General features: G+C 36.2%; 1 protein-coding gene across 9 annotated transcripts in view; it reads right to left on the minus strand.

Annotated features, from left to right (window-relative positions):
• The window catches only part of NAA16 (N-alpha-acetyltransferase 16, NatA auxiliary subunit), a 65,810-nt gene that overhangs the window by 20,899 nt on the left and 31,118 nt on the right, over nucleotides 1–13,793 (minus strand). For all 9 annotated transcript variants that reach the window (XM_042977349.1, XM_042977354.1, XM_042977344.1 and 6 more), the window contains 2 exons: nucleotides 3,298–3,370; nucleotides 20–189 (listed from right to left, as the gene is read on the minus strand). In XM_042977349.1, the coding sequence (XP_042833283.1) occupies nucleotides 20–189; nucleotides 3,298–3,370 (243 nt within the window). The remainder of the gene's footprint in view (nucleotides 1–19; nucleotides 190–3,297; nucleotides 3,371–13,793) is intronic.

Here is a 13,793-nt window from a genome sequence, read left to right on the forward strand (position 1 = left end):
AACATGACTAGGATTTTACCTTGTAAATTTTTGCCTTCATATAGAATAATTCTATTAGAGTGGGAGTACCAGCAATTGCAGCATTAATGTAATCCAAAGCTAAAGAATAATGCCCAAGTTTATCAAAATGCTGTGCCAGGAAATACTGAACCCAGAGAAGTGTTGTTGGGGGTTCCTTCTCTCCATTTTCTGCAATCAAACAAATATAAAATTATTATAAAGAAGAAGGCAAAGTAAAGTAAGTCATATACTTTCTCTCCCTTAATGCATGATGAAATTAATAATTACTATAAGAATAAGCAGTAAAAAACCCAGAAAAATGACCAATGTCAACAGAGAGAGGTAGGACTTTATGCCATAAAGTTCAAAAAGTAGCAGCCGGGAAGAGAAACAACATGCTGGTTTCACAGACTTCTGACCTCTACTTCACTCCAAAGAAACAGTGCTGGGGAAAAGAGGTGAATCAGTCTAGCCAGATGCATTCTCCAGCTCAGAACATAAGGCAGCAGGCCCAGAAAAATCAAGGTCACAGCTTGGTGAACAGATGTCCCTAAATACCACTGCAAGACTGTCACAAAGACAAGAACTGCCAGGGCTTTGCACTTCCTAAGACTCAACCCCAAATCAGGGAAACCCCAAGTTGAAGGGTATGAAGATACCTTCCTGACAAGGTGGAATTAGCCCTGCCATGTGACAAAAGCAGTCACACATAGTCAGCTGAGCTCCATGCCATTCCTCAAGCTACAGAAGAGTAGATAAATAAATATCAAGCTCTCAAAATGGATTTTAAAATGGATACAGGTATGAAATCTGGTAGAAAAAGTAGAATGGAGGATTTACCCATACCACAGAAAAAAAAAAAAGTCTTGTAAACACAGAAATTAACATAAATTAAAACAAATAATAAAGGAAAAGACAAGCATTTATCTTGTTCTTCTTATATAAACTATATCTCAGGGAAACCAAACATTTGATAAAGAAAAGTTCCTTTTTTAAAAAATTTTTTAATGTTTATTTTTGAGAAAGAGAGAGAGAGAGAGAAAAAGAGAGACAGAGCACAAGCAGGGGGAGAGGCAGAGAGAGAGGGAGACACAGAATCTGAAGCAGGCTCCAGGCTCTGAGCTGTCAGAGCAGAGCCCAACATGGGGTTGAACGCACGAACCATGAGCTCATGACCTGAGCCTAAAGACACTCAACCAACTGAGCCACCCAGGCATTCCTGATAAGGAAAAGTTGTTTATAAGAGAATTCTAGCTATTATAAATGTAGAGGGGAAATGATTATAGAATAAAAGGGATTGAGGCAGTGATCCTCAGTGACTGCTAAAATCATTAGGTAAGAGGAACTTTTTAACCAGCAGATCAGGCTGTAACATCTGAACCCTGATCAATCTTCACATCACAAAGACAAATAACCAGAATGTCTTCTGCCTCCAGATGTGATACAACAGGAAGTACAAAGCATCACATAAGAAGTATTCACAAGGAACCTGGATCTAATCAAGCCTGTAAATCTAACTAGAAGTTCACATGAAATCTGGATAGCAAAATATATTAAATGATACCAGGAGAAAGCATTCAGCCAAATCCATAATATGGGACATTCCAAAATACAAATGACCTACAACAAATAGTGATTGTAGTTTTTTTAATGGCAGGAGGTTAATTATCACGATTAAAAAATTATCAGAGACATAACCAAATATAAAGTGTGGACCTATGCTGGAGCCAGATTCAAATAAGCCATTTATGCGGAGACAGTTTTTGAGGAAACTGGGGAAATTTACATTTGGACTGGGTATTAGATATTAGGATATGAGTGTTAATACTATGTGAGATAGCACTGTGGTTGTATCTTCTAAGTGTTTTAAACAGAGATGTACACTAAGGTACTGACAGGTGAAACAGTATGTCTGCTTTAAAAATACCCTAGAAATGGGGGGCCTGGGTAGCTCAGCTGGATAAGCATCTGACTCTTCATTTTGGCTCAGGTCATGATCTCATGGTTCATGAGTTCGAGCCCCACATCAAGCTCTGTGCTGACAGTATGGAGCCTGCTTAGGATCCTCTCTTTCTCTCTCTCTGCTCCTCCCTAGCTCATGCGTGCACACATGTGTGCTCTTTCTCTCAATAAATAAATGAACATTAAAAAAAATACCCCAGAGAAAAAGCTAGACAGGAGATAACTTTACATAAGACTGGCAAAATACTGGTAATAGAAGCTGGGTGAAGGGGACACAAGGGTTTATAATTCTATTTATTTCTGTTTCTGATATTTCATTATGAAATTTATTTCAAACAAAAACAAAAGAGCAATAACATGTAAAAGATACATGAAGAACTCAGACTAAAGTTACCATCTGCATGACTGAAAGCATTCTAGAGTGTTTTCTAAACTAAGACGCCTTGAATTACACATGTCCCTACAAAGAGAGAAAGAACCAAATCATTCAGAATTTAAAAAAATTTTTTTTTTAATGTTTATTTACTTTTGGAGAGAAACAGAGCATAAGCGGGGTGGGGGCAGGGGGAGCAGAGAGAAAGGGAGACAGAATCCGAAGCAGGCTGCAGGCTCTGAGCTATCAGCACAGAGCCCAACGTGGGACTCAAACTCACGAAATGGGAAATCATGACCTGAGCTGAAGTTGAATGCTTAACTGACTGAGCCACCCGGGTGCTCCTAAATCATACAGAATTCAAAGTAATGAACTAGTAGAAAGAACAGAGAAGTAGGAATTTGGGAAAAATAGGTTTCAGTGTAATCTAACTATATGACCTTAAACAAGCCACTCAACCTCTCAAGCGCTTACTCATGTTAAAACAGAGTTAGCTCCCACCTCACAAGATTGTGGAAAACTTAAGTAAGATTGAAAGTGATCTTCTCAAGGGGCACTGGGATGGCTCAGTTGGTTGAGCGTCTCTTGATTTCAGCTTAGGTCATGATCGCAGGTTTGTGGGATCAAGCCCTGCCTCAGGCTCCTTCCTGAACATGGAGCCTGCTTAAGATTCTCCCTCTCTCCCTCTCCCTGCTTCCCTCTCTCTCTCTCTCCCTCTCCCTGCCTCCCTCTCTCTCTCTCCCTCCCTCTCCCCTCCCCTCTGCCTCTCTCCCCAACTTGTGTACTCTCTTTCTCAAAACAATAAATAAATAAAAGTGCCCTTTTCATTATTAATTCAAAAACAACTATTTAGTAAATAGGTATGTGTAGCACATACATAAAATATGTTAGTTTTACTTTAAGTGATTAAAAATGGATTGAAATGAGTATTCAAATTCCAGTTTAATCTAATTTAAACTTACCACAAGGGCTAAAAAAGTCACACGTTTTAAGAGAGGCTTCATAATTCGTAACAAGCTCCTGGATTATAGAAATCTGTTAAAGAAACATAGTTTTAAATTTTAAAAATATTTTATTGAAGGTTATTTATATTTACTGTGCAGTATATTAAATTTGGAAACAATGTGAAGGTTATTTCAGAACTATAAATTAACTATTAGTATATCTATTTCCCCCCTCCCCCTCCCACCCCATCGTGTGAGGGGAAAGCAAGAAAAACACAGAAAATATACTGCTCTTTATTAATAGTAAAACAACATCTCAGTCCTCAATCTCCCATCTCAGTAAGTAGCTTTGAGTTTTCAAAGGACAAATCATAACTAATTACTACAAAACCTTTTTTTTTTTTTTCCAACAGTTTGCCTTTTGCTTCTCATGGTTATATTGTGAAGTTGTAAACCATTACATATTCAGATTTTCTAAAGCCACTCATAACAAAAAATTCAAGTGCAGTGACCCAAATGACACAGTGAGTTGATGGAAAAGGTGAAGTAAACTCCTAAGCAGATGTTTAAACCCCCTTAATTTTTAGTGATCATTTTAAGAAAGAGTTACATTTCAACACTCCCCTCAAGTAGGACTGAAATACTAGAAACCACACTGTTAATGTGCTATGCCCTGAAAGAGGCAAACTAAAAGTGACATGAATTAGAAGTGGCAAAAGGAAAAAAAAAACAGCTTATATATATAACTGATTTTAAATGCCTATTGATGTTAACTGTTCAGAATAAGTTGGAAAAATACAACTATCTTACTTGTGAAGTTCAAAAAAAGTAATGATTTAAAAGTGAAGGGAATCCATTAAAACGCTTAATAGTATCTGACAAATATGGTATTATTTTAATTGTGATAATTTTTTAAGTTTTCTAGTTTTAAAACATCGGATGCTGCTAATACCACCAGACAAAGGGAACATACCAGACAAGGGAACAACAGTAAGAAGCCACGAACTGTCAAAAGCACTTTACATGTATTAAAGTAATAATTATAGGGGCGCCTGGGTGGCTCAGTTGGTTGAGCGTCCAACTTCAGCTCAGGTCATGATCTCATAGCTCATGAGTTCGAGCACTGCATTGGGCTCACTGCTGACAGCTCAGAGCCTGGACCCTGCTTCAGATTCTGTCTCCCTTTCTCTCTGCCCCTCCCCCCGCTCATGTTCTGTTTCTCTGTCTCTCAAAAATAAACATTAAAAAAAAATTGTAAGTAATAATTACAGTCAACCCTACATGGCACTGTTTTAGGTACTTTACTTATATTAACTCACTTGTCCTCCAAACAACCCTATGATAGTATATACTATTATTAACTTGAACTTATAGGCAAAAGGAAAATAAAAATAAGCTGAAAGTATACAACAGTGGAGCCAAAATTTAACCCAAGTAATAAGGCTCCAGAATTTCTGACTACTTGCTGTATCAATCAGTGGATGGGACATGGCACATTTATAACTAAATGGCAATTCTCTCAGATTCACAGGGGGTGCATTAAGACTAGAGACTAATAATAACAGGGCAAGAAACTTTCCCCAATCAGTTTTAGTGCTCAAAACACCAAATGGTGCATATTAAATCAGCCAGAGCATGGAAAACATACTAAATGCATCAAAATTAGAGAGGGGGTAAGCTTTAAACACACACACACACACACACACACACACACACACACACACACACACACGAGGGACAACAGGAAGGGGAAAATATACAAGAGAGAAAAAAAGTAAGAGAAGGTTTAGGAGGGACAAGCTTAGTACACTCTGATGTGGCATTAAGGCACATATCTACAAATACACATTTCCAAATTGAGTGCCCAAAGAATGTTATTTTTTTTTTAATTTTAATATTTATTTTTGAGAGAGAGACAGAGAGACAGAGCAGGAGTGAGGAGGGACAGAGAGAGACACACACAGAATTGGAAGCAGGCTCCAGGCTCTGAGCTGTCAGCACAGAGCCTGACATGGGACTCGAACTCACGAGCTGTGAGGTTATGACCTGAGCTGAAGTCAGATGCTTAACTGACTAAGCCATCCAGGTGCCCCCCCCAAAGAATGTTATTAATAAGTTCTTGAAATTGAAAGAAGTTCTGTTCTGTCTGATCTGGGAGTGGGGGTAGGGTGTGTTTCAGAGGGACAAGCCAGCCAGTCTCTCTGGGAAGTCCTAACTACCTACTTTCAGGGCCCTGTATGTATTATGATCTCTAACATCAAATGTTGTTAGTAAGTCTGTTATGTTAGTAAATAAACCATGATCTCTTTTTTCAAGTTTGTAAACATCTAGGACAATCTAAAAATGTGAAAATATAAAATTAGCAAGTGACTGCATCCATTGATGAATCCTTAGCATATCTACAAAAAAAATGAAAAAGGCTTAGTGAAATTTCACATGACTGTTAGCAGCCTTGGTAGGCAAAAAGTGAGAATCTCTACTTAAAACGATTAGCGGTTTTCCTACCCAAATTCATTGATCTACCTACTATTAAAATAAGATCTGAAATCTTACTATTTCATAAAAATTGAAACTTTAGACATTTTTATTTTCAGAAAGACAATTATATTCCTTTTCTTTCCCTAGACCTCTTTATAAACTAACCAAAATTCACTATATTTCTAGTGCCACTGGAGAGCAGACCATGTATCAAAAATTCCTAAACAGATTTTGATATGTATGGCTACAAAAGAAATCTCTTCACACATTCAATGTAACATAAGATAGTATGTTTTAATCATATTAATTCTGAATCCAAATTAGAACCCCATCCCACAGAGTCACAGGATATAGTATCCATGAAGTCATGGACCATCCCACTGGCATCAGTAAAAAAAAAAAAAAAAAAGACCAAATTAAAACACTTCTACATGAGATAGCATCATATGGCATAATTCTCTAAGATAGAAGGCAACAGGGAAATAGGTGAAATTATACATTCATAGTGGGGAAAAATATGTAAGCAACAAAAAAAAAGAGAACATGAAAAGAATTTACACACATTATGACTTCACTAAAAAATGTATGTATAGATACATACTCAGCAAAAATGTGACCAAATGGTTTAGGGTAACAGAATACAGGTACATTCTTTTGAAACACAATAATCGTGCTGTTTTGTATTAATAAGGCTTTTAAATGAAGATTGTTTAAAAAGAGTAGTACTTGGAGTGTCTGGGTGGTTCAGTTGTTTAAGCATCCGACTCTTGATCTCAGCTCAGGTCATGATCTCACAGTTTGTGAGATCAAGCCCCATGTGAGGCTGTGTGCTGACAGCACAGAGCCTGCTTGGGAGTCTCTCTTGCCCTCTCTCTGCTCCTCCTCCACTCATGTGTGTGCTCTGTCTCTCTCTCTCTCTCTCTCTCAAAGTAAATAAGTAAACTTAAAAAAATAAAAATAGTCTTTAAAATATAAATAGGTATACAACTAAGAAAGAAACTGAGTCAGCAATTAAAAATCTACCAACAAAGAAAAGCTCTAGACTCAGTGGCCTTACTGGCTTTACTCCCTCTCTCTGCCCCTCCCTGCTCAAGCTCTGTCTCTCTTCTCTCTCTCTCAAAAATACATATTAACAATAAATAAATAAATAAAATGGAAAGCAGTACGGTTAGTTCCTCAAAAAAATTATAAACAGAATCACCAAGTGATCCAGCAATTCCACTTCTGGATATATACCCAAAAGAAGTTAAAGCAGGGTCTTGAAGAGATATTTGTACACCCATGTTCATAGCAGCATTATTCACAACAGCCAAAATGTGAAAGCAGCCTAAATGTCCATGGACAGATGAAGGGATAAACAAAATGTGGTACATACATACAATGAAATATTATTCAGCCTTAAAAAGGAAGGCAATTCTACAATATGCTACAACATAGATGAATCCGGACCAGAGCACGCTATGCTATGTGAAATATGCCAGTCACAAAAAGACAAATGCTAGGATTCCACTTATATGAGGTACTTAGACTTATAAAAATCATAGCAACAGAAAATATAATGGTGGTTGCCAGGTGCTGAGAGAAAGAGGACATGGGAAGTTATTATTTAAATTAGAGTACAGAGTTCTAGAAGATGAAAAGAGTTCTGGGGATGCATGGTGATGATGGTTGCACAACAACGTGAATGTATTCAATACCAAAGAACTGTACACTTAAAAATGATTAAGATGGTAAACTTTGTTTTACTACAATAAACAAACAAACACGTGGTTCTTAAAGTGTGGTCCTGAGATGATGTGCATCATTAATGTTAGCATCAGCATCACCTGGTAATTTGTTAAGAGATGCAAATTTTGGTACCAAACCCCAGATTTACTGAATCAGAAACTCTGAGCGGCACAATCTATTTTTAGCAAGCTGCTTTGTTAATTCTTGTGAACTGATAAAAAAAAGTTACTAAAACAAAAGCAAAGACAAACAAAATAACCACCTATTATTATAAGACAAAATGAAAGGTAATAGACATTTTTAACCCACCATGACCAAAACTGCCCCATCAATCTCACTTAGAATATCTGTAATTTTATAACTTTCCAGGCTTAGAATTCAGTATTCAAGTTGTTGAATTTATGGAGGCAAGTATTTTTTCATGAACTTACAATGCCATCTACTGGTATTTGCAAAAACTGCAGCTAGAGCAGGTTTTAGGTAAAGGTGTATTTTTGAATTTTTAGAGTGAAACATTTGTTTTAATAATTTAAAAAGTATAACAAAACACATACTAAAGTTACATATAATTCTTAATAAAGGAGTATAAGAACTACTGAATGAAACAGATCTCCAGCTTCAGGACTTCACAATAAATGTGATTAAAGAAAAAAAATCAAGATAATAGAAAGTCCACATTAAATCTCCTAAATAAATTAAATTTTAAAAAAGTGTGGCTAACACGAGCAATCCTAGTTCATTAGTCATGTTTGTTCAATCCAAAAAATGCGTATTATAATCATCAAGTTAGTAATTAAGTGAACAATTCAATTTTCCAAATTTGTCTATGAAAGGTAGTCTAAGGAATTTTATTCAGATAGAAGGATCCATTTTATTTCAAGTTTACTTACCATTTATATCTCGATGAGAAAATATACTCAACTCCTTTCACATAAAACTCAATATGTAATGGCTCTTTTTCTTGAAAATAGTATTTTACCACGGTCATTTAAAATCAAGACGGGGCATCTGGGTGGCTCAGATGGTTAAGTGTCTGACTCCGGCTCAGGTCATGATCTTACAGTTTGTGGGTTCAAGCCCCACATCGGGCTCTGTGCTGACAGCTCAGAGCCTGGTGGCCTGTTTTGGATTCTGTGTCTCCCTCTCTCTCTGTGCCTACCGCATTCGTGCTCTGTCTCTCTCAAAAATAAATAAACATTAAAATCAAGAAATCCAGGGGCACCTGGGTGGCTCAGTTGGTTGAGCGTCTGACTTCAGCTCAGGTCATGATCTCACGGTTGGTGAGTTCGAGCACCATGTCGGGCTCTGTGCTGATAGCTCAGGGCCTTGTGCCTGCTTTGGATTCTGTGTCTCCCTCTCTCTCTGCCCCTGCCCCACTGGTGCTCGGTCTCTCACTCTCTCTCAAAAATAAACACTAAAAAAAGAAAATTAAAAAAAAAGAAAAGAAATACTGGGGCACTTGGGTGGCTCAGTTGGGTAAGCATCCAACTCCTGATCTCGACTCAGGTCAGATCTCACAGTTTGTGAGATCAAGCCCCACATCAGGCTCCAGGCTGGAGCTCCATGTTTGGGATTCTCTCTCTCCGCTCTCTCTATCCCACCTCCCTGCTCACGGGCTCTGTCTCTTAAAATAAATACACGTTTGAAATCAAGAAATCTAATCCACTTGAGTTAGATATCTAAGATCACAATAAAAATTTAAAATCCTTAAAATGGGCATCTTAAATTATAAAGCCAAAATTTTTATGAACCGAAAAAATTTCCAAGTTTAACCACCTTCTCTTGATTTAAATATCTGATCAGGATTGAAGCAGCTTGATTTTGCTAATAAAATCTAACCTGAGCAAATACTGTGACTACTATAATTTCCTAAAGTATGGCCCTTGGCTCACTTTTCTTATGTGCAAAAGAATTTTATTAACCTCACTTAAGGACAAAGTTCTAAAACACCATATCCGATACACGATTTTACGCAATACAGGTTTTTCGCATATAGATATAAATCACATGGTTAAAATGTTATTGCAACACAAAAGCTACTGAAACTTTTTGGTTTTTACCCAAATTAAAAAACTAAGCACAGTAGTTTATCAACAAGGACCAAAACTGCTAGATTAATTTCCAATAAATGTGTAATTGTAGTGACAATTTTGGTTTTGAAGGAGTTAGTCACAGAGATAAGTTGTCCAAGAACTATGACATCAAAACAAAATTAAGTAATTTCCTGAAGAGATGAGGTGTAAGGGATGGAGTGGTAACAGAATGATAGTTCTGGAACATCTCTGAATCAACAAGCACTTTACAAATGTTATTTGGGGTGCCTGGGTGGCTCAGTCGGTTAAGCGTCCAACTCTTGGTTTTGGCTCAGGTCATGATCTCATAGTTTGTGAGTTTGAGCCCCACATCGGGCTCTGTGCTGACAGTGCAGAGCCTGCTTGGGATTCTCTCTCCCTCTCTCTCTGCCCCTCCCCCCACTTGCTCTCTGTCTCTGTCTCTGTCTCTCTCTCTCAAAAATAAATAAATAAACCTAAAAAAAAAAAAGATAACTACAAATTTATCATTTAATGAAAACACACGTTTAAGTTTTATTTTTAAGTGTTTTATAAAAAATATATTAGCACAAGCCCATGATTTTTACAAAAACAAAAAAGTAACCAAATTTAGTGAAAATATGAAGTAAATAACACTATTGGTATTACCTAAATTTGGCAAAAATCACGAGGGAGATTAATAAATGAACGTCAGCAGACATTATACTATACTGTGACGCCTTCCTAGGTAGGAAAAACACTTGCTTTTATTTTCCTCTCCCCAAACTTAAAACTCTCTTTAAACAAACAAAAAACGAATTCATGCACATAATTACAATTATCATTAACTGTTGATCAGAGTGTCTCAAAACTACTGGCTGCTTCGGCTTCTGTGTCTCCCTCTCTCTCTGCCCCTCCCCCACTCGTGCTCTCTCTGTCTCTCTCAAGAATAAATTAATTAAAAAATTAAAAAAAAAAGACGAAAGTATAGAACACTAAGAACATGTTAGAAAAAAGACACTGGAAAAAGGCAAGCAAAATAAACTTAAACGGAAGTAAATAAATAAAAAAGATCAGAGTGAAAATTAATGAAATGGGGGTGGGGAGTAGTCAACAAACCCCAAACTTGGCTCTCTGAAAAGATCAACAAAATTGGCAAACCTGTGGTGGATTGACCAAGAAAAGAAAAAAAAAATTTGAATTATTAAAATTAAAAATGAAAGAGGAGACATTACTAGTGACTTTACAGAGATAACATGATTATAAAGGAATACAATGAACAACTGTATGCCAATACGGGATAACTTAGAAGAAATGGACAAATTTCTAGAGACACAAATTTCAGAAACCATGTCAAGAAGAAATAGAAAATATAAATAAACCAATAACAAGTAAAGAGTTCTAATAGGTAATCAAAAACTGCCCACAAAGAAAAACCCAGGTCCAGATGGCTTCACTGGTAAATTCCACCAAATATTTAATAACAATACCAATGTTTTACAAACTTTAAAAAAAAAAAAAGAGGAGGAGAAGAAGAGGAGGAAACACTTCTCAACTCCTTATAAGGCCTTTACTACCCTGACACCAAAACCAGACAAAAACCTCACAAGAAAACTACAGACCAGTAGGAAGAGACAAACAAAAATCCTCAATAAAATGTTAGCAAACTGAACCCAGCAATATATAAAAAGAATTCTACACCATGACCAAGTGGGTTTTATCCCAGCAATGCAAGGTTGCTTTAACATCTGAAAATTAATTCATGTAATACATCATAGCAAGAGTATTTTAAAAAAAAAAACCACATAATTATCTCAATAGACACAGAAGAAACATTTGACAAAATCCAACACATGTTCACCTTAAAAATGCTCAGTGTCCTAGGAATGGAAGGGAACTTCCTCAACATCACAAAGGGCATATATAAAAAATTCATGGTTAACCCAATACTTAATGGACAAAGACTAGATGCTTTCTCCTAAGATCAGGAACAAGACAAAGATATCCACTCTAATCACTTTTCTTCAACATTGTACTGGAGATTCTAGTCAGGGCAATTAGTGAAGAAAATGAAATTAAAAGGATACAAAAAGGAAATGAAGAAATAAAACTTTCTATTTGCAGATGACATGATCTGCAAATCAGAAAATTTGCAAATAATTTGCAAATTAATAACAATACCAATGTTAGAAAATCTGCAAATTTAGAAAAATCTGGAAAATCCTAAGAAATCCATTACACCAACTATCAACAATAAATAATAAACAAATAAGTTCAGCAAGGCCACAGAATCAATATACAAAAACCAACTGTATTTTATACACTAGCAATAACAAAATGAAAATAAAATTAAGAAAATAATTCCACTAGAATAGTATTAAAAGGAATAAAGTACTTAGGAGTAAATTTCACAAAAGATGTACAAGATGTATGCTAAAACCTACAAAATACCGTTGAAAGAAATTAAAGAAGATATGTCTAGATGCAAAGACATCCAAAGTTCATAGACTGAAAAACTTAGTATTGTTAAAATAAAGTGATCTACAGATACAAAGCAATGCCTGTAAAATTCCAGCTGGCTTCTTGCAGAAACTGAAAGGCTAATTCTAAAATTCAAATTGAAAAAAAAGCAATCCTGAATGGTCAAAAGAATCTTGAAAAAAGAACAAGCTAAAAGATTCACACTTCCTAATTTCAACTTACCCCAAAGCTACAGTAATCAAGACAGTGTGGTACTATAGCATAAGGACAAATATATAGATCAGTGAGTCCAAAGATGAACCTTCTTTATGGTCCATTTATTTTCAACAAAACTGGCAAGACCTTTCACTGGGTAAAGAACAGTCTCTTCAACAAATGGTTCTGGGAAACTGGATAGTCACATGCAAAAGCTGGATTCCTGCCTCACATCATATATAAAAATGAACTCAAAATGTATCAAAGACCTCAGTATAAGAACTAAAAATATAAAACTCTTATTAAATATGTATAAATCTTCATTACGCTAGATTTGAAATGGTTTCTTAGATATGACACAAAAGCTCAAGCAGTAAAAGGAAAAAACCATAAAATGGACTTTAAAAACTTTTGTCATCAAAGGACACTTTAAAGAAAGTGAAAAGATAACCCACAGAATGTAGAACGTATTTCCAAATCACATATCTGATAAGGGACATGTATCTAGAATATACAAAGAACTCTTCCAACTCAAGAATAAAAAGACAACTCAAAGAGTCTGAATGGACTTTCTCCAAAGAAGATTTACAAATGGCAAATAAGCACATGAAAAGACACTCAACATCATCAGTCATCGGGGAATTGCAAACTGAAACCATGAGACAGCACTTCACACCCACTAGGCTGGCTATAATCAAATGCCAAATAATAGCAAGTGGATTATTGGTGAGGATATATAGGAATCAGAATCCTCATACACTGCTTGTGAGAATATAAAAAGGTACAGTCACTTTGGAAAACAATCTGGCAGTCTTTTTAAAGTTTAAACACAGACTTGCCATTCGAACCAGCAATTCCATTCCTGGGTATACATGCCCAAGAGAAATTAAAATGTATATGGAAAACTGGCACACAAGTGTTCACAGCAGCATTAGTCATAATAACTAAAAGGCAGAAACAACCAAAGTGTCCCTCAACTGCTAAAATGTGGCACAGCCATACAATGGGATGTTATTTGGTGATACAGGGAATGAAGATGGTATACATGCCCAAGAGAAATTAAAATGTATATGGAAAACTGGCACACAAGTGTTCACAGCAGCATTAGTCATAATAACTAAAAGGCAGAAACAACCAAAGTGTCCCTCAACTGCTAAAATGTGGCACAGCCATACAATGGGATGTTATTTGGTGATACAGGGAATGAAGTAGTCATCCACGCTACCCCACGGATGAAAACATTATGCTAAGTAAAACACACTACAGAACAAAAGGTCACAAACTGTATGATTCCATTTGTGTGCAATGCCCAGAATAGGCAAATCCTCGGAAAGAAAGTAGACTAGTGGTTGCCTAACGTTGCGCGGGTGGGGAAAGGATTTCTTTTTGGGGTAATGAAAATTTTCTAAAATTACAATGGTAATGGTTGCAAAACTCTGAATATATTAAAAATCACTGAATTGTACACTTCAAGTAGGTAAATTTTATGATATGCGATTTATATCTCAATAAAGCTGTTAACAATAACAAAAATACTGGGGGGGGAAGCAACTGGTATCTAGTTGGCAGAGGCCCCAGACACTGCTAAATATCCTATAATGC

The sequence above is a fragment of the Panthera tigris genome, chromosome A1 (genome assembly GCF_018350195.1).
Source record: "Panthera tigris isolate Pti1 chromosome A1, P.tigris_Pti1_mat1.1, whole genome shotgun sequence".
Lineage (NCBI taxonomy): Eukaryota > Metazoa > Chordata > Mammalia > Carnivora > Felidae > Panthera > Panthera tigris.